The following is a 21,926-nucleotide window of genomic DNA, read 5'->3' as shown; positions in this document are numbered from 1 at the left end:
CTTAAAGTCATTTACTTGCTGAATGGCAAGGGCCCCTCTTCTTTATCTAGTGTACCTAAAGTGCATAAAAGGGAGCCTTGCATACAGATGTGCTCAATTAACATTCAGTCCTTTTGGGGGGAATTTGAAAGTTAGGAAAGAGTCTGAGGTGTTGTTCTTCCTTATTTTGGAGTCATTCTATCTACCTATGAAGCAACAGGAATTTATATGATGTAGAATAGTGAGTGGACATGGGGTTTAGAATCACAATATGATGACACACAGAGCTGTGTGAACTCGGGCCATTGCTGAAGCTCTCCGAGAGCTATCTGTAGGATATAGATAATATACCAACTCTTTCTAACTCATAGTGGAGTTGGGGAAAGAAAACTAAATGAAAGCACTTTTTAAACTTAGAGGAATAAACAAACAAACAAAGCAATATTTGGGAGCTAAAAGAAAAACAAAACAAAACAAAACAAACCAGAATAAACAGTGATTTTAAACTTTGGGTGCATATTAGAATCACCTGGAGAGATCTGAAAAGTCTGAGTTCCCAGGCTGTACCCCAAAACCATAAGCAACAATTAGGCTCCGTTCTCTTCCTCCTCCTCTGCCTTCCTCTCTCTCCCCATGGAATTGGGTGCGTATATACATATGCATATTTATATGTATATTATTTAAGGTAAACTCTTAAAATAGTTAAAAGAAATTTCACCTTTGTTTCCACCAAATAATATACACAAAGTATTGAGGATGACATTCCAAAGGCGTATGTGAAAGAGGTATCCTCCAGGGTTGGGTGGAGGTGGGAGTCGTGAGACTTGAAGAACACCTGTGAATGAAAGAGCTTCATTTCTCAGCACCTGTGGGTTGATCATAACAGGAAGGATAGCCACATCAGCACAAACCTGAAGTATTCTGTCAGGAGGGACAAACTTTATTTTGAATTCAATTAGAGTGCCTGAGTAGATAACTAAACTGGGACAGAGTGGGGGCAGCATAGGTAGGTGAAGCTGTGTGTACTCTGAGTTAATGTCTGAGCCAAGAAATAAGTAAGAAGGGCCTGAGTGTATTTGTGTTCAAATTCTGTTCTTAGGGGATATTGTTTAAGCAAGAGCATTTGCCCCAACTATTTACCTTTAAAAAGTATTTCTAATAAGCATGCCAAGTTCAGTAATTACTTTCAAGACTTTCTTTGATCAAGGTGGAACACTTGATTTTTTAAAATAGTCTTAAAAGTATAGATTTTAGCAGGAACAAGATTTGTTTATTCCTAATCTTCACATTTTCCAAAATTACTGTGAACAAAGTATTTCACTGGAATCTGTATTTTGGGGATTAACCAAAAGATGGGGTAATACTAAAAAAAAAAAAAAACTAAACTAAACAGGAAAAGGACACTGTGCCCAGTTGATACGTTCTCCTCTCTGCTCTCCAGAACCACATGCGGTGGGAAGAACAAGGCAAGAAGTCCATTTGCTCCCACAGTCAGAAAGCTTTTCACATTGAGCCAGTTCAGAGGGCATGGACCCTCCCCTCCATCTCTGCAGAGGATGTACCCAGAGAGATTCCTTTACAACCCAGGAGCATCATTTCTTAGCACCCAAGCATCAGTTTAGATGACCTGTGGCTGGAGAAGACACAGAGAAGGAGGTTGAAGAAGCAGGTTCAGGAAAGGAAGATGCAAAAAGGGACAACACATAAAGATGGAGTCCAAGTAAGCTGTTCACATGACATGTGTCATCAGACTTGGCCTGGTATCCCCTCTTCCTCTGCGTTGCTTGCATTTCCTGTGACTCTTTCCTGTGCTATAGCTTGTTACCCTTGCTTGGGCCCTCTGGATACAGCACAGTGATGCCCCTCTCCAGCCCCTCTCCGCCCTAGCACAGCCTGCAGGAGACACTTTTCATAGTGGCATGTCCCAGAGCTAAAGGTTGTGGATCCTCTTTCCTCTCTGCAGTATGTCTTGCCTGTGTCCAGCTCTTTGCAAGGTATTGGAGCAGAACTGAGGAAGGCAGGGCCAACCCTCAAGTTTGTCTGTAGTAATTACCATTTAGTGAGGACCTACTCTGTGCCAAGCACTGTGTTAGACAATGGTCAGTATTAGCTCTACTACTAATAAAGGAGCATGGCATTCTGAAATATTCTTAATTAAGTTAATTAAAATTATATTAGATCAGTAGAATGTTGTCCCTAGGGACATTCCAACACCATGATTTTTGCATGAAACTGTCAGCCTTTTTTACATCCATTGAGGTTCAATTACCCTCCCTACTTGTAAAGTATTATTGTCTAAAATGTTTTTTTCTATAAACATTGAGCACCATATCAAAGATCTTTAAATTTTGTTTTAGTCATCAGAAATGATTTGACATACACAAGAAGTAAGATAGTCTATATATATTTACCCTAATTTTTACCTATGCCATTGTTCTTTCTTTATGAAAGTCCAGACTTTTTTGGTCATCATTTCCTTTCTCTTCAGAAAACTTCCTTTACCCACCCTTAAAGGGTAAGTTTGCCAACAATAAATCTTTCACTTTTCCTCCAACTAAAAATGTCTTATTTTCCCTTCATCCTGAAGGGAAAAAAAATATAAGTTTTGGAGTTGACAGTTCTTTTCTTTCAGTACTAAAAATGTGTTGGGCCACTTCCTTCTGGCCTACATGGCTTCAGATGACAAACCCATTGTCATTACAATTGGTGTAACCATATAAGTAATGAATCTTTGCTCTCTGGCTGCTTTCAATTTTTTTTTTAATTTCTTTTCAATTTTCAGAGGCTTAACTATGATATGTCTTGGAACTTATTTCTTTGGGTTTATCATATTTGTGGTCCACTCAATGTCTTAGTTAGCTTGGGCTCCTACAACATAATACCACAGACTGAGTAGCTTAAAGAACAAACATTTATTACTCACAGTTCTGGAGGCTAGAGGTCCAAGACCAAAGTGGTGGCTGATTTAGGGTCTAATGGAAGCCTGCTCCCTGTTTTGAGATGGCTTCTTGCTATATCCTCACATAGCAGAAGGTAAGATTATCTCTCTTGTGTCTTTTCTCATTAGGGCACTAATCCCATTTATAAGGGCTACACCTTCTATTACCTTCAGATACCATCACACTGGGGGTGAGGGCTTCAAAATGAATTGAGAGGGGACATAAACATTCAGTTCAATAGCACTAAGTCTTTTGAATTTATAGTTTTATATATTTCACCAAATTTGGGAAGTGTTCAACCATTATTTCTTTAAATATTGTTTCAATCCCATTTGTATTTCTTCTCCTTTAAAGACTCTTCTCTTTTGTTATTCACCCACAGATCTCTGGGACTCTATTTATTTCATTTCTAGTTTCTCTGTTGTTCAGAATGAGCAAATTCTATTGATCTACCTTCAGGTTCAATGACTTTATCCTCTGGCATCTCCACTCTACTACTACTACTTTTTGTAACCTAGCAGGGTTTTTGTATCAGTATTGATTCCTGTTTGGTTCTTTGTACAACTTCTTTGTCTCTTTTTTTTTTATATTTGTTTCAAGAAAATGTGTAACTGATTATTCAAGTACTGTTGTAATGATTGTTGTATTTACACTGTCAGATAATTCAGGATCTGATTCATCTCAGTGTTGACATGTTGTCTTTTCTCATTCATTTTGTGAGTTTCCTCTTTCTTTGTATAATGAGGGATTCTCTGTTGTATCATGAATATTATGTGATGAGACTCTGCATTGTATTTTACTTTCTTATTCTTATTCTTTTTCTTATTTTAACAGTCAGTCCCCCTGACAAAAGTTGGGCTTTCACTGCTTCATTGCAGTTGGGTAGGGTAGTTCATCTCACTCCTTAGGACTGCTTACAACTTCCTGGTAAAAGTGGGGCACCAACTCTACCACTTCATTGCTTCCAACCTGTAAGTCACCTCCCTGCTGGGCCCTGCCAACACACCGAGAGAGGAAACAAAGTAGGGTGCCAGTTGGTCCTGCCTCTCTTCAGTTCCCCTGCCTCATGGCTGCCCAGTGAGTCTGGAGGTTCATCTTTCCTACCTTTCTGACACAGGGACAGGTAGAATTAAAGTGGTGACAGGGGCAGGTAGATTTACATGATGTCATTCAGTCTCATTCATGCCAACTGTGGTAGACAATCACCATAGCTGCACCCCACTGCACCAGAGTAAAGGTGGTAAAAACCTACTTGTGCTGCACCCCACCTCACTTGTCCTCTTGTCTAGTTCCTGTTACATGAGGGAGAGGCTCAGCTCTCTGCTGGACCCACTGACACTACCCTGGCAAACAAATTGGATCACCAATTTGCTTGCTTCCACCGGGCAAGGGATGGAAGGTCAGTTCCCTGCTTGGCCTGCTAACACTACCTACTGGGGAAATTAGAGTGCCACCTGGAAAAGAATGGAAACTTCCCACTCATTTCATAGACACCACTGAGAGTGGGGAACAACTAGAACACTTCCTACTTCTGCTGGGTGCATGTTGGGAATATAACTCCATGTTCAGCCCAGTGAAACCACCTGAGAAAGGAATTAGAGCATGCCATCTGCTTCTGTGAGATAGAAAAATGGGGTGAAAGATTAGCTCTCTGCTTGGCCCCACCTTCATTTTGTGTTCTCTGTCCCTCTTGTTCCAAACAGACAGTGATTTTGCTGTGATAATATTCTCAAAAGCCTTTTGGGTCTCCCACGTTTGTGATGGGGATTCACTCCATTAACCAAGAGGTTCTTCCAAAGATCTTTCATCTCTCTATTTTTGGCTTTTTCTGATATGACTAAGAAGATTGTGAGTCACATGCCTAGTGTCTTCAAAGATTGTTTTGTAAAACTGAATACTCTTTCAGTCTTTCTGAGGCATTAGCAAAAGATGAGGTCTAGACACTCAGTGTTTTCTCTAGACCTACTTTTCTGAAACTGACCTCTTAATTTTAGTATTTTTGCCATCTGGATAAGCTGAGAATTTCCCAAATCATCAAGCCCCTGTTACTTATTTTTCAATAGTTCTTCCCTCAATTTAACTCTTTCTTCTTGCATTTTATCATAAGCATCAAGAAGAAAACAGGCTGTACTTTCAACACTTAGCTTAGACCTCCTCACCTAAATATCCAAGTTCATTATTTACCAATTGTGTTTCTTCATAACTACAGAACACACTTCTGCTAAGCTTCCTACCACCAAATGACAAGGATCCTCTTTCCTCCAGTATCAGGAAAAAAAAAAAATCCCTCATTTCCTTCTGAGCCCTCACTAAAGGAACATTCAATGTCCATTTTCTACTAACAGTCTATTCAAACCATCTTAGTTTTTATCTAAGACAATTTATGTTTCTTTATCAAGCTCTTCTCCCTCCTGAGCCCTTACTGCCAGTCATGACTTCAATATCCATGTTTCTACTAACAGTCTATTCCAGGCAATCTAGATTTTTTTCTATCATGCTTTTCAAAATTCTTCCAGCCTCTGCCTACTGCTCAATTACAAAGTCTCCATGTTTTTAGGTGCTTGTTATAGTCACACTCCACTTCCAGGCACCAGAATCTCTACTTGTTTCCTATTTCTGCTATAACAAATTACTGTAGATCTAATGGTTTAAAATAATACAAAAGTATGACCTTACAATTCTATATGTCAGAAGTCTGACATGGCCCTCACTGAGCTAAAATCACTGCATCAGTAAAGCTGTGTTCTTTTCTTGAGGTGCTAAGGGAGAATCCATTTCCTTGTCTTTTCCAGCTTCTGGAGACTGCCCACATTCTTTGTCTTATGACCACTTCTGCATCTTCAGAGTCACCAACATGGCATCTCTCTGACTATTCTTCTATAGTTTTCTCTCTCTCTCTCTGAACCTGACCTCAGCGGGGAAAGGTACCTTTAAGGACTCATGATCAGGTTAGGTCCACCTAGGTGATCTCCCTCTCTCATGATCATTAACCTTAATCACATCTGCAAAGTCAGTTTGCTTGGTAAGATAAAAGGCAGGGATTAGGATGTGTGTACTGGGTATATTATTCTACCTACAACAGCCACCCTTCTAATGTTTTAGCTAGGGGAAACAAGCTTTTCTTTGAGCTTTTCTTGTTTATGCCTGTTGTTGGTTCTGGGTTGGAGGTTTCTGCAATGCCTTGTCTGGGTTACATGAGGGGCATAAGGAGACCCAGGTCACTCAGCACCCCGCTGTTTCTCAAATCCTGAGATCTCCAGATAGCCCACCTTCTTCTACCTTCCAATCTTTCTATGTTGGTTTGTTGTGTTGTATCTAAGGAATTTATTGGGAAGAGAAAGGCCCTTGAAAGAATAGGGCTATTACATCCTAGCAGAACCAGAAATCTGTAAATGTTTGGTTTTTAAGAACTAAGCAGGTTTGGAGGGTTGAGGGGATCCCTAAGGCCATTCACACATTCAGTAATGTGCTAGAAGAACTCCTGAGACTCAGCATATAATCATATTTATGGGGAGACTTATTGCAGTGAAAGGATATAGGACAGGATCAGCAAGGGAAAAAGATACAGGTGAAGTCTGGATAAGTGACCCATGAAGTCCTCCCATGCTTTCTTTCTTCTGTGAGGGTTCACATTGAGCTTGCTTCTTTCTCTAGCAGGAAAAAAAATGCAGTAACGTGTGCCTAATCCTTCTGTCCAAGTAAGTCCTCTAGTACCTGAGTGCTTAATGTTTTTATTGGAGAAGGCTGGTCGCATGGCACCCGCTGCCGAATACATATCAAATTCCAGACTGTTAGAAGAAAACCAGGTGTTTGGCCTAAAGCACATTATACAACTGAGAACTGTAAGTACTCATTTTAATTAGATGATAAATAAATATTGTACAGATGGCCCATGCACAGTAAACCCATCCTTATCAGTTATGGAATGGTTTGAGAGCCAAGCTTCCAGATGCCAGCTAAGAACAAATCTTGCACACAGGCCCCAGTAAAAATAACAGCCTCGGGGCTGGTCTGCTGTTTGCTCTTTTCTGCATATGAGGAATAAACTTATTTGAGATTTTATCAGATAATACATCAAGACAACAACATAAATGGAATAGCCAAACACTTTAGGATCTCACAAAATTCCACTCCAGGGAGTATGCAAACCTATAGCTGGGAATGGAAGGAATAATGGGGTAAGATTCAGAAATGGGGATAGTACGTAACATACAGTCACTTTTTACAAAGTATTTGTACCATTTGACTATAACTCTCAAAGTGGGAAGTGAGATTATAGGAGATAAAAAATATTGTTTTATATTTTGAATTGAATATTTTTTAAAAATTTTTATTAACATATAATATATTATTAGGGCCAGGGATACAGGTCTGTGAATTGCCAGGTTTACATACTTCACAGTACTCACCATAGCACATACCTTCCCCAAATTCCACAACCCAACCACGCTCTCCCTATCCCCCTCCCCCCAGCAGCCCTCAGTTTGTTTTCTGAGATTAAGAGTCTCTTATGGTTTGTCTCCCTCCTGATCCCATCTTGTTTCATTTATTCCTTTCCTACCCCCTGAACCCCCTACATTGCCTCTCAACTTCCATATATCAGGAAGATCATATGATAATTTTCTTTCTCTGATTGACTTATTTTGCTCAGCATAATACCCTCTAGTTCCATCCACATCGTTGCAAATGGCAAGATTTCATTTCTTTCAATGGCTGCATTGAAATGGCTTTCAATGCAAATGGGTGCATTTCTTTCAATGCACATCTTCTTTATCCATTCATCTGTTGATGGACATCTAGATTCCTTCCATAGTTTGGCTATTGTGGACATTGCTGCTATAAACATTTGGATGCACATGCCCCTTCGGAACACTACGTTTGTATCTTTAGGGTAAATACCCAGTAGTGCGATTGCTGGGTCATAGGGTATCTCTATTTTCAACTTTTTGAGGAACCTCCATGATGTTTTCCAGAGTGGTTGCACCAGCTTGCATTCCCACCAACAGTGTAAGAGGGTTCTCCTTTCTCCACATTGAAGTGAATGTTTTGATGCAGGTGCCATGGCAAACTAGCCATATCAAATGGTTGCAACAAGTTAACCCATGAATCTAAACCACTTTATCATAACAACAGTCTTGTGAGTTGGTTATCATGTACCATATTTTACATATGAAAAAGCTGAGGTTCAGAGGTATTAAGAAACTTGCCAAATTTTAAGACTGTACATTGGCAGAGACTGGATTTGAAACCCTATTTGTGCATCTCCAAAGCCTTTTCTCTTTCTACTTGTTTTGCTTTAGGTAGGTTATGGAATGATGAGATAAAACCACATATTTTTTACTGTAAGTTCTCATTTTAATTAGCTGATATGTAAAAAAAAATTGTTGGAAGCTGTGTAACTACACAAGGCAGAAACAGATGGTGCATATATAGTGTGATACTTCCCTGGCTTTGCAATTCCCAGTGAAAGTTGTACCTGCCAGAATCACTTTATCACTGTCTGAAGAGGAGGATGAATCTGAGTCCTGCTGAATCTGAGGAAATAGTTCAGTTCTTGTTGCACTACCGTTTTTTTTTTCATATATAGATTTATATCACCATTGGAGAAGAACTCACTTCAACAGTCAGTGCATTTCAGGTTAAAAGTTTCCACCAACCGTCCACATTCTTGTTTAAGACTCAAAAGCTGTAAGGACCCTGGTGCTCTCACAGAGTACTTTTGCCCCCAGCACCCAGCTTCTCAGAAAGCCCCTTCTCACTCCTCAGTGCCCTTGGTGTCTGGAGACTCAGTGTAGGCTAAGAATGTTTCCTCCATGCTATTCTAACAAAGAGTGATTTATCACTAATTTTGATGAGGAATCTATAATACATGAAACTAAATAGTTCCTTATTATTCACAGATTTCATATTTGTGAGTTCATCTCCTCACTAAAATTTATTTGTAACCCCAAATTCAGTACTCAAGGCACTTGTGCAGTCATTCAAAGACATGTGCAGAGCAGCAAACATTTGAGTCACTCAATACCAGGTTCTCAGCTCAGGTTGAAAAAGGCGATGCCCTACTTCATGTTTAAGCTCTTTTGCTAAACAAATGTCCTTTTTGTGACCTATTTAGTACTATGTTTTTGGCATTTTTGTGCTTTTTGTTGGTGATTGTGCTGCTTAAAATGATTTTCAGACATAGTGCTGAAGTGATATCTAGTGTTCCTAAGCACAAGAAAACTGTGATTGCCTTATAGAGAAAATACATTTATGGCTAAGCCTTGTTCAGGCACGAGTTCTACTGCTAGTGGCCATGAATTAAATGTTAATGAATTAATAATGTGATACATTCAGAAAAAAGGAAGTGGAAATTCACTGATCTCATTATGAATTCATTCTGGAAAGTACTAAAGTGAAAGCTATAGTATATGCTTCAAATATGGAAAAGATGAAAAAAGCAGATAAAATGTGGGTGCATCCATGACCAGGTGGGATTCATCCCTGGGTTGCAAGGTTGGTTCAACATTCACAAATCAATCAATGTGATAGAACAAATCAATAAGAGAAGAGAGAAGAACCACATGGTCCTCTCAATTGATGCAGAAAAAGCATTTGACAAAATTCAGCATCTGTTCCTGATGAAAATGCTTCAAAGTATAGGGATAGGGGGAACATTCCTGAATTTCATAAAATCTATCTATGAAAGACCCACAGCAAATATCATCCTCAATGGGAAAAAGCTTGCAGCCTTCCCTTTGAGATCAGGAACACGACAAGGATGCCCACTCTCACCACTCTTGTTCAACATAGTATTAGAAGTTCTAGCAACGGCAATCAGAAAACAAAGAGAAATAAAAGGTATCCAAATTGGCAAGGAAGAAGTCAAACTCTCTCTCTTCGCAGATGACATGATTCTTTATATGGAAAACCCCAAAGACTCCACCCCCAAACTACTAGAACTCATACAGCAATTCAGTAACATGGCAGGATACAAAGTCAATGTACAGAAATCAGTGGCTTTCTTATACACTAACAATGAAAATACAGAAAGGGAAATTAGAGAATCAGTTCCATTTACTATAGCACCAAGAACCATAAGATACCTGGGAATAAACCTAACCAAAGAGGTAAAGGACCTGTACTTGAGGAACTACAGAACACTCGTGAAAAAAATTGAAGAAGACACAAAAAGATGGAAGACTGTTCCATGCTCTTGGATTGGAAGAATAAACATTGTTAAAATGTCTATACTGCCTAGAGCAATCTATACTTTTAATGCCATTCTGATCAAAATTCCACTGGTATTTTTCAAAGAGCTGGAGCAAATAATCCTAAAATTTGTATGGAATCAGAAGAGACCCCGAATTGCTAAGGAAATGTTGAAAAACAAAAACAAAACTGGCAGCATCACGTTACCGGATTTCAAGCTGTACTACAAAGCTGTGATCACCAAGACAGCGTGGTACTGGCATAAAAACAGACACATAGACCAGTGGAACAGAGTGGAGAGCCCAGATATGGACCCTCAACTCCACGGTGAAATAATCTTCGACAAAACAGGAAAAAATATTCAATGGAAAAAAGACAGTCTCTTCAATAAATGGTGCTGGGAGAACTGGACAGCGATATGTAGAAGAATGAAACTCGACCATTCTCTTACACCGTACACAAAGATAAACTCGAAATGGATAAAAGACCTCAACGTGAGACAGGAATCCATCAGAATCCTAGAGGAGAACATAGGCAGTAACCTCTTCGATATCAGCCACAGCAATTTCTTTCAAGATGTGTCTGCAAAGGCCAAGGAAACAAAAGCGAAAATGAACTTTTGGGACTTCATCAAGATCAAAAGCTTCTGCACAGCAAAGGAAACAGTCAACAAAACAAAAAGGCAACCCACGGAATGGGAGAAGATACTTGCAAATGACAGTACAGACAAAAGGTTGATATCCAGGATCTATAAAGAACTTCTCAAACTCAACACACACCAAACAGATAATCATATCCAAAAATGGGCAGAAGATATGAACAGACACTTCTCCAACGAAGACATACAAATGGCTATCAGACACATGAAAAAATGTTCATCATCACTAGCCATCAGGGAGATTCAAATTAAAACCACATTGAGATACCACCTGACACCAGTTAGAATGGCCAAAATTAGCAAGACAGGAAACAACGCGTGTTGGAGAGGATGTGGAGAAAGGGGAACCCTCTTACACTGTTGGTGGGAATGCAAGTTAGTGCAGCCACTTTGGAGAACAGTGTGGAGATTCCTGAAGAAATTAAGAATAGAGCTTCCCTGACCCTGCAATTGCACTGCTCGGTATTTACCCCAAAGATACAGATGTAGTGAAAAGAAGGGCCATCTGTACCCCAATGTTTATTGCAGCAATGGCTACAGTCGCCAAACTGTGGAAAGAACCAAGATGCCCTTCAACGGATGAATGGATAAGGAAGATGTGGTCCATATACACAATGGAGTATTATGCCTCCATCAGAAGGGATGAATACCCAGCTTTTGTAGCAACATGGATGGGACTGGAAGAGATTATGCTGAGCGAAATAAGTCAAGCAGAGAGAGTCAAGTATCATATGGTCTCACTTATTTGTGGAGCATAACAAAGAACACGGAGGACATGGGGAGATGGAGAGGAGAGGGAGTTGAGGGAAACTGGAAGGGGAGATGAACCATGAGAGACTATGGACTCTGAAAAACAACCAGAGGGTTTTGAAGGGGCGGGGGAGTGGGAGGTTGAGGAACCAGGTGGTGGGTAATAGGGAGGGCACGTACTGCATGGAGCACTGGGTGTGATGCCAAAACAATGAACACTGTTATGCTGTAAATAAACAAATAAAAAAATTAAAAAATTAAAAAAAATGTGGGTGCATGAGATGATGAACTAAAAAGCGTGTACTGGGGGCGCCTGGGTGGCTCAGCGGGTTAAGGCCTCTGCCTTCAGCTCGGGTCATGATCCCAGGGTCCTGGGATCGAGCCCCGCATCGGGCTCTCTGCTTGGCTGGGAGCCTGCTTCCTCCTCTCTCTCTCTCTGCCTGCCTCTCTGCCTACTTGTGATCTCTGTCTGTCAAATAAATAAATCTTAAAAAAAAAAAATAAAAAAAAAATAAATAAAAAGCGTGTACTGGGCAGCATGTTGTAGGACTGAAAGCTGAAGAAATTTATGGTCACGTTACTCAGCATTAGGAAAATGTTAAACCTATAGCACTTGCATGGCTCATCTGTTTCAAAGGACAATATGGTATAGGAAACATTAAATTTGCAGGTGCGGTAGGCTCTAAGGATGAGGGGGTTTCAAGAAAAAAAATGTGGCATGAATAATGAGACTCAACTGTAATTTAAAGACCACAGCTCCAGTCAGGGGGTATGCAGGAAAGCATGGGGATGTGTGGATATAAAGTAGTCATATTCAGTTGTGACTCATTACTATCTTTATAATAAAAACCTTTTTCCTGAGTGACGCAGTCTAATTCCTTGCATTTGTCTCTTTCAAAACCAGACTGAATATAGAGAATTACCTAGGTTTTGTACTCTTTAATCCATTCTGATAGGATGTTTTCCAGGTGTTTATCAAGGCCACTGTATTTTACCTATTTAAAAGGGCTATCAGCTAGATATTGAAAATATCTTGATTAAGGTGAATATTAGTTTTACTTATTCAACATACATTTAATTTTAAAAATAATGTATGGACCACTAACATACTAGGCATTGTTCTGGGTGGTGAGGATGTAAAAATTAAAGCACTACAGTAGAGGAATTCAAGTACCCCAGGGGATCACAGGAGGGATGCTGAAGCCAGCCTGGCAATGCAGATGTCCCCTGAGCTGAATCCCAAAAGATGTGTAGGTTTCTTAGGAAAGAAAGGAATGCAAGGTGGCTGTTAGGTCAGAGATAACATCCTTAGCACAAGGATATGGTGGAAACTTTAAAGAGGTGGCTTAACTAGTATATCAAGTATGAGGAGGAGTGGCAGGAGATGAAACAGAGGATTAGGTCAGGGCCACATCACAAAGCATTCTAGATGAAGAGTTTATAGTTTGTCTTCTGGCCACTATGTGAGGTGGGATCCACCGAAGGCTTTTAAGTGCAGAAACAATATGGGCATTTGATGCTAGCAATTGCACATTTTAAATAGGGAACAGAGTAGAGGATGAATTTGGTGAAGACATAATAAGATATGAGAACCTGAATTAGTTTGTAGCCAGAATAGGTAAAATAATAAAAATTGTTCTAGTACTTATCAAGCATGTTTTAAGTGACAATCACTAAGTGATTCAAATGAAATAACACATTCCTTCCTGCAGATGCCATTAGATGCCAGTATTAATGTTATTTTCATTTTTCTAGTGAGAAAATAAAGACATAATTGCCCAGGTAGCAGGTAGCAGGGGTACAAGCCAAACCCAAGAAGTCTAGCCCCAGAGCCCATGTTTTAACCAACATGTGATACATCCTTTCTAGGAGAAGGTTGGAGATATGTTTAAGAGATAAAATCTGTCAGATTTGTTATTATTGGATGTGGGAGATGATAAAAAGGGACGAATCTAATGTTCCTTTGGATTTCAGCTAAACAACTGGGTAGATGAATAATGCTAGCCTTCCCTGAGAAAAGAAACACAGGAGGATCTGAGATGTAAAGAAAGGGGTAGAATAATAAGAATGATTTGGTACTAGTTCCGTCAGAGGTGCCTGTGGCTCATTCAAATGGATATATTCAGGAATCAGTGTTGGAATTATTAGTCTAAAGGTTAAGGAAAAAGTCAGGGCTAAAATAGAGATTAAAAAACCATGGGAAGTGTATATTCTAGCAGAAAAGAAGGCAGAACCCAGAACATCAACATGAATCATTACAAAGGAAGGAAAGCCAGGAGAAAAGGAAAATGGAGCAGAAACAGTGGAATGGTCAGCAATGTCAAATGTGCAGAAAGTACTGAAAATTACTCACTGGATTTCACAATATGAACTTAATTATTGAGCTTTGTAAAGTAGTGTGGGTATAGAGGTGTGGGCAGAAGTCAGAACAGTTGCATGAGGAATGAAACGAGGAAAGTGGAGGAAGCGAATCAGTGAAAATATCTGGAAATACAGTTTTCTTTCAAAAAAGATGGCCCAGAAAATAAGGAGATTTGGGGCACCTAACATTGCTTAACCTCTCTGAACCTCAGTTTCCTCATCTGTAAAATAGAGATATTAACATTTTAATATTTCATTGGCTTGTTGTAGGGATAAAATTAGAAATGATGAACTGTGTAGTACATGGCAGACACATATAAAGTGCTAATGAAAGCTATCCCTTCCTCTCTATCAGCTCCTTCCTGAACAAATTAGCTTGACTCTGAGCCATATGTTAGGATAAAACAAGAAGACAATCTTTCCTCAGGAAGTTTACAGTCTAGCTAGAATGCTAACACAATAATAAAATGTATACTGAAATTTGATGTACATAAAACCATAAGTAACGATACTGAAATACAGATACTATAGTGTTTTCAACAAAATATTGTTAACAGAAAGGCAATATGGAGGGAGCATAGGAAATACCTTGCAGACAGGGAGATACTTGCCTGAAGATTGATGAAATTTCACTGGGGGAGTCATTTCAAGTAGAGAGAACAGCAAAATCAAGGGCATGGTAGGGAGAGGCAGTCCAAAATGGTAGTGTAAAAAGAAACTGAATTCACTTCCTCCTGTGCACACCAAATCTACAGCTACATGTGGAAAAATTTTCTCTGAAAAATAGAAAACTAGTTGAAATGTTCCTCCACAACAAAGGATAAAAAGACCACATGGAGAATGAGACAGAGAGGCAGAGACATAGTATCTCCAAAATCCCCACCCCAGAAACAGAGACACTCAATAGGAAGGGAACCTCACAAGTCCAGAGTTTCTCTCAAAGAAGGGGGGGGGTTTGCCCCACATCAAGCACCCACCCCTGGGACCTTCACCAGACAGACAAGCCCCCAAAACATCTGGCTTAAACAATGAAGCTTACATCCAAGTGACACAAAGGACTGTAGGAAATGGAGATACTCCTTTTAAAGGACTTAAATGCAGTCTCACTTGCCCCAGGAACAAGTACAAAGTCATCAGCTTAAAAACCTCCTATGCTATCATGAAGGGGGTCCATTTACTAATCTTAAACATGTGCTATAGGAGAAGGGACAGATGGGACTATGGGGGCCAGCAGAGTACATGATTACAGCCCTACAAGAATGTATATATTTACATACTTTGAAAGCTACTGCCTGAGGGTCAGACTTCCAATCAGCCTGAAACTAGGTGCTAACTGAGATCCTTCTCCTTGGATCATGACAGGTCTTGGTGCATCTTCAATAATGGGGACTTATCAAGAATAAATCAAACTACTTAAACAACCACAAATGTTCAAAAGACAAGCAAGAATTGGGGCATGGTTAAATAGTAAATTTCATCACCTACACAAAGCCACTCCTTCAAGACTGGTAGAAGTACCTCTTTTGCATAATACGTAGAAACAAATGCAATGAGTCAAGCAAAATGAGGAAACAGAAGAGTATGTTCCAAGCAAGAGAAGAATATAAAACCTCAAAAAGATCTCAATGAAAAAGATGTCAGTAATATACCTGTTAAAGAATTCAAAATAATGGTCATAAAGATGCTCTCTAAACTTCAGAGAAGAATGAATGAATATAATGAGAACTTAAAGAGACAGAAAATATAAGAAAGTACCAAACAGAAGTCAGAGAGCTGAAGAACACAATAACTGAACTGAAAAACACACTAGAGGAGTTCAAAAGCAGACTGACTCTAAAGAATCAGTGATCTAGAAAACAGGGCTCAATCAGAGCAGCAAAAACAAACAAAAATTTTAAAAAGTGAAGACAGTTTAAGGGATCTGTGGGACAACATCAAGTGAGATAACATTCACCATTCACATTACAAGGGTCCCAGAAGGAGAAGAGAGAGAGAGAAAGAAGCAGAAAATTTATTTCAAGAAATAATGGCTGAAAACTTCCCTAATCTGGGAAAAGAAACAGACATCCAGATCCAGAAAGCCTAGAAAGCTCCCAAAAAGATGAATCTAAAGATATCCACATCAAGACTCATTACAATTAAAATGTCAAAAGTTAAAGAGAGAGTCTTAATGACAACAAGAGAAAAACAACTTGTTATCTACAAGGGAATCCCCATAAGGCTATCACCAGAGTTCTCAGCAGAAACTTTGCAGTTCCAAAAACAGTGGCATTATTTATTGAAAGTTCTGAGAGAGGAGAAAAAAAAAATACTTTCAACCAAGACTACTCTACCTAGCAAGGTTATCATTTGGAATTAAAGAATAAATAGTTTTCCAGATAAACAAAAAGTAAATAAGCCCATCACCACTAAACTGGCCTTACAAGAAGGATAAATGGGACATTTTTTAGCTGAAAAGAAAATTAACAATTAGTAACAAGAAAATACATGAAAGTAAAAATCACAGTAGTAAATTTAAATATCTAGTAAAGGTAGTCTATTAGCCACTTATAAAGTTAGTATGAAGGTTAAAAGACAAAAATATTAAAATTAACTATAACTACAGTACTTAGGGAATATGCAAAAAGATGTAAAATTAGATATCAGAAACAATGTTGGGAGGGAGTAAAAATGTAGATTAACAATGGATTCAAACTTAAATTGCTGTCAACTTAAAATAGACTGTTTTACATATATAGGATGTAAGATATATATATGCATCACAATAGTACCAACATATATAAAGCAAATATTAATAGACCTAAAGGGAGAAACTGACAGCAATACAAAAGTAGTCAGGGACTTTAACACCTCCTTACATCAATGGCTATGTCATCTCAGCAAAGTCAGTAAGGAAACATTGATCTTCAACAACAGACTGGACATGACAGACTTAACAGATATATAAAGATATAACAGATATATAGGGATATAACAGTTATATACAGAATTAAGCTTCTGGGACTATAATCATATACCTATTTTAAATTCCATGCAAAAGCAGAATACACATAGAACATTCTCCAGGATAGACCACAGGTTAGGCCACAAAACAAGTCTCAATAAATTTAAGAAGAATGAAATTATATCAAGGTTCTTTTCTGACCAAAATGGTAGGAAACTAGAAATCAATTCAAAGAAGAAAACTGGAAAAATCACAAATAATCAGTGACTAAACAACATGGTACCAGAAAACTGATGGGACAATGAAGAAATCAAAAGAGAAATTTAAAAAATACCTCAAGACAAATAAAAATGGAAACACAATAATCTAAGATCTGTGGGGAAATGTGGTTCAAAGAGGGAACTTCATAGCAATACAGGCCTACTTCAAAAAACAAGAATAATTTCAATGAACAATATTAATTATATACCTGAAGGAACTAGGAAAAGAACAAATGAAGTACAAAATTACTAGGAGGGAAGAAATAATAAAAATCACAGCAGAAATATAGACTAAAAGACAGTATAAAAGATCACTGAAACTAGGGGCTGATTCTCTAAATAGATAAACAAAACTGACAAACCTTTAGCAAGGATCACCAAGACCATCCTTTCCCTATTGTATATCCTTGCCTGTGTCACAAATTAATTGACCATACATGCATGGGATTATTTCTGGGCTCTCTATTCTGTTCCTTTGATGTGTGTCTGTTTTTATGCCACTTCTATACTTTTTCTAACTGAGGTACAGTTGACATAAAATATAATACTAGTTTCAGGTGGAAAACGGAGTGATTTGACAAATAGATACATTACTAAGTGCTCATCACAATGTTAGTTGCCATCTGTCACCACACAAGGTTATTACAATATTATTGACTGTATTCCCTTTGTTGTACTTTTCATCCCTATAACTCATTTATTTTTTTAAAGATTTTATTTATTTATTTGACAGAGAGAAATCACAAGAGAGGCAGGCAGAGAGAGAGGAAGGGAAGCAGACTCTCCGCTGAGCAGAGAGCCCGATGTGGGACTCGATCCCAGGACCCTGAGATCATGACCTGAGCTGAAGGCAGCGGCTTAACCCACTGAGCCACCCAGGCACCCCTAACTTATTTATTTTAAAACTAGAAGCTTGTGCCTCTTAATTTCCTTTCATTTCATGTCTTCCCCCACCCCCTGCCCCTCTGGAAACCACTAGTTTTTTCTCTATGACTCTGTTTCTCTTTTTTGTTTGTTTTGTTTTTTAGATTCTACATATAAGCGAAATCATTTATCTGTCTTTCTCTGTCTGGTTTATTTCACTTAGCATAATACCTTAGTTAATCCTTATTGTCATGAGTGGCAAAATTCCCTTCTTTTTTATGGCTGAATAATATCCTATTGTATTCAATTCCATAGTACACAATATATTCTTTATCCATTCATCTATCTGTGAGCACTTGGCTTATTTCCATATCTTGGCTATTATAAGTAACACTGCAATAAACATAGGGTATTTTTCACAGAACTAGAACAAAAAAATCCTAAAATTTGCATGGAACCATAAGAGAATAGCCAATATTTCAATATCTTGAGAAAGAACAAAACTAGATATAAATACACAGTGGAATATTACTCAGCCATAAAAGAAAATGACATCTTGCCATTTGTGACAACATAGATGGACCTTAAGGGAATTATGCTAAATGAAATAAGTCAGACAGAGAAAGATAAACACTATATGATTTCACTTATATATGGAATCTAAAGAACAAAACAAAACTTATACATACAGAAAACAGAATTGGTGGTTGCAGAGGGGAAGAGGTGGATAGTAGTCAAAAGAGGTAGAGGGGGCCAACAGGTACAAACTTCCAGTAATAAAATAAGTAAGTCATGGGGATATAATACACAGCATGGTGACTATAGTGAATAATATTATAGCACATACTTGAAATTTTCCAAGAGAGTAAATCCTAAAATTATCTTCATATGGGGACAGATGGTAAATAGATTTATGCAGTGATCACTTTGCAATGTATCATTATGTTGTATACCTGGAATAAACATGATGTTGTATGTCAAGTATACCTCTACAATTTTTAAGAGCATGGTAGTATGGAATTCATGGAATTCTTGGTAGTATGGAATTCAGTCAGTCCTGACTTGATTCTATAAGCAATGGCAGTCTTTCAGGACTTTAATAGAGGAGTGACATTAACAGATCTGGTGTGGAGTAAGAAGAGAAGGATTTAGGAGAATGTATTAGTAATCCCTGTGAAGTGGCTAGATAAAAAGTTTTGTGAAAATGATGCAGTCACCAGCTTACAGGACTGTTTTTAAAAATCAGATATGTTGGGGCGCCTGGGTGGCTCAGTGGTTTAAGCCTCTGCCTTCGGCTCAGGTCATGATCTCAGGGTCCTGGGATCGAGTCCCACATTGGGCTCTCTGCTCGGCAGGGAGCCTGCTTCCTTCTCTCTCTCTCTCTCTCTCTCTCTCTCTGCCTACTTGTGATCTCTCTCTGTCAAATAAATAAATAAAATCTTAAAAAAAAATCAGATATGTTGGTTGAGTCCTGATTTGTGACCAAGTATGTGGTCTATTCTGGAGAAAGTTCTATGTGTACTCAAGAAGAATGAGTATTCTGTTGTTTTAGGGTGGAATGTTCTGTATTTATCTATAAGGTCCAACGGTCCAATGTGTCATTCAAAGTTCTTGCTTCTTTGTTGATTTTCTGCTTCGATGATCTGTCTATTGCTGAGAGTGGTGTGTTAAGATTCCCTACAATTAATGTATTCATATCCATATGACTATTTTGTTTAACAGTTGGCTTGTGTAGTTGGCTGGTCCCATGCTGGGGCATAAATATTTACCATTGATAGATCTTCTTGGTGGATAGACCCTTTAATAATGATATAGTGTCCTTCTGTATCTCTGACTATAGTCCTCAGCTTAAAATATAATTTATCTGTTATGACAATAGCTATCTCAGTGTTCTTTTGAGGCCCATTGGCATGAAAGATTGTTCTGCATCCTTTACTTTCAGTCTGGATGTATCTTTAGGTTCCAAATGTGTCTCTTGTAGACAGCATATGGATGGGTCCTGTCATTTTATTCAGTCTGCAACCCTGTGTCATTTTATGGAAGCATTTAGGCTGTTCACATTGAGAGTGATTATTGAAAGATAAGTTTTTATCTAATGAATTCCTCATTTCTATAAAGTGTTCCTGTAAATTTGTGTTCTGTGTCACTCTTGGATTCTTCTTCTTTTATAGAACTCCTCTTAATGTCTTGTAGTGACAGCTTGGTGGTCACATAATGTTTTAAACCTTGCCGGTCTTGGAAGCTCTTTATCTCTCCATTGATTCTGAATGTCAGTCTTGCTGGATAAAGTATTCTTGGCTGCATGTTCTTCTCATTTAGTGCCCTGAATAAGTATTGCCAACCCTTTCTGGCTTGCTAGGTTTCTGTGGACGGTTCTGATGTTATTCTGATGGTCCTTCCTCTGTACATAAGGAATTTCTTCCTCCTACCTGCCCTAAGATAGTCTCTCTGAATTTATGATTCGTGAATTTCACAATGAAGTGTCTGGAGGTTTTTCTAGATTTGTTGATCTTGGAGGGGGTGTCCTCTCTGCCTCTAGGAAATTGAAGAAGACACAAAAAGATAGAAAAGCATTCCATGCTCGTAGATTAAAAGAATAAACATTGTTAAAATATCTAAACTGCCTAGAGCAATCTATACTTTCAATGCCATCCTGATCAAAATTCCACTGGCATTTTTTAAAGAGCTGGATCGAACAATTCTAAAATTTGTTTGGAACCAGAAAAGACCCCAAATTTCTAAGGAAATGTTGGAAAAGAAAAAGAAAAATGGGGACATCATGTTGCCAGATTTCAAGCTTTACTACGAAGCTGTGATCACCATGACAGCATGGTACTAGCACAAAAACAGACACATTAACCAATGGAACAGAGTAGAGAGTCCAGATGTGGACCCTCAACTCTATGTCAAATAATCTTCAACAAAACAGGAAAAAATATACAGTGGAAAGAAGACAGTCTCTTCAATAAATGGTGCTGGGAAAATTGGACAGCTATATATAGAAGAATGAAATTTGACCATTCTTTAACACCATACACAAAAATAAACTCAAAATGGATGAAAGGCCTCAATGTGATACAGGAATCTATCAAAATCCTAGAGGAGTACATAAGCAGTAACCTCTTCAACATCGGCCACAGCAACTTCTTTCAAGACACATCTCCAAAGGCAAAGGAAACAAAAGTGAAAATGAACTTTTGGGTCTTCATCAAGATCAAAAACTTCTGCACAGCAAAGGAAACAGTCAACAAAACAAAGATAAAGAGGCAACCCATGGAATGGGAGGATATTTGCAAATGACACCACAGATAAAGGGCTGATATCCAAGATCTATAAAGAACTCAAACTCAACACCCCAAAAAACAGATAATCATGTCAAAAAATGGGCAGAACACTTGAACAGACACTTCTCCAAGGAAGACATGACAGACATATGAAACAGATACATGAAAAAAATTTTCAACATCATTAGCCATCAGGGACACTCAAATCAAAACCACACTGAGATACCACCTTATACCAGTTAGAAGGGCCAAAATTAACAAACAGGAAACAAGTGTTGGAGAGGATGTGGAGAAACGGGAACCCTCTTACACTGTTGGTGGGAATGCAAGTTGGTGCAGCAACTTTGGAAAACAGTGTGGAGATTCCTTAAGAAATTAAATATAGAGATACCCTATGATCCTGCAACTGCACACTGGGCATTTACCCCAAGATACAAATGTAGTGAAAAGAAGGGCCATATGTTCATAGCAGCAATGGCCACAGTCGCCAAACTGTGGAAAGAGCCAAGATGTCTTTCAACAGATGAATGGATAAAAAAACATATGGTCCATATATATAATGGAGTATTATGCCTCCATTAGAAAGGATGAATACCCAACATTTGTATCAACATGGATAGGACTGGAGGAGATTATGCTGAGTGAAATAAATCAAGGAGAGAGAATCAATTATCTTATGGTTTCACTTACTTGTGG

At 38.5% G+C, this 21,926-nt stretch overlaps 1 protein-coding gene across 1 annotated transcript in view; it reads left to right on the top strand.

Moving 5' to 3' along the window:
• The window catches only part of ARHGEF4 (Rho guanine nucleotide exchange factor 4), a 243,333-nt gene that overhangs the window by 113,387 nt on the left and 108,020 nt on the right, over positions 1-21,926 (top strand). Inside the window, 1 exon segment of the mRNA XM_046018460.1 lies at positions 1,421-1,699. Within this exon segment, the coding sequence (XP_045874416.1) occupies positions 1,421-1,699 (279 nt within the window).

Source organism: Meles meles, chromosome 9, assembly GCF_922984935.1.
Source record: "Meles meles chromosome 9, mMelMel3.1 paternal haplotype, whole genome shotgun sequence".
In the NCBI taxonomy this organism is placed as follows: Eukaryota; Metazoa; Chordata; class Mammalia; order Carnivora; family Mustelidae; genus Meles; species Meles meles.
Note: the sequence above shows the minus strand (reverse complement) of the source record. Positions and strands in the feature narration are given on the sequence as shown.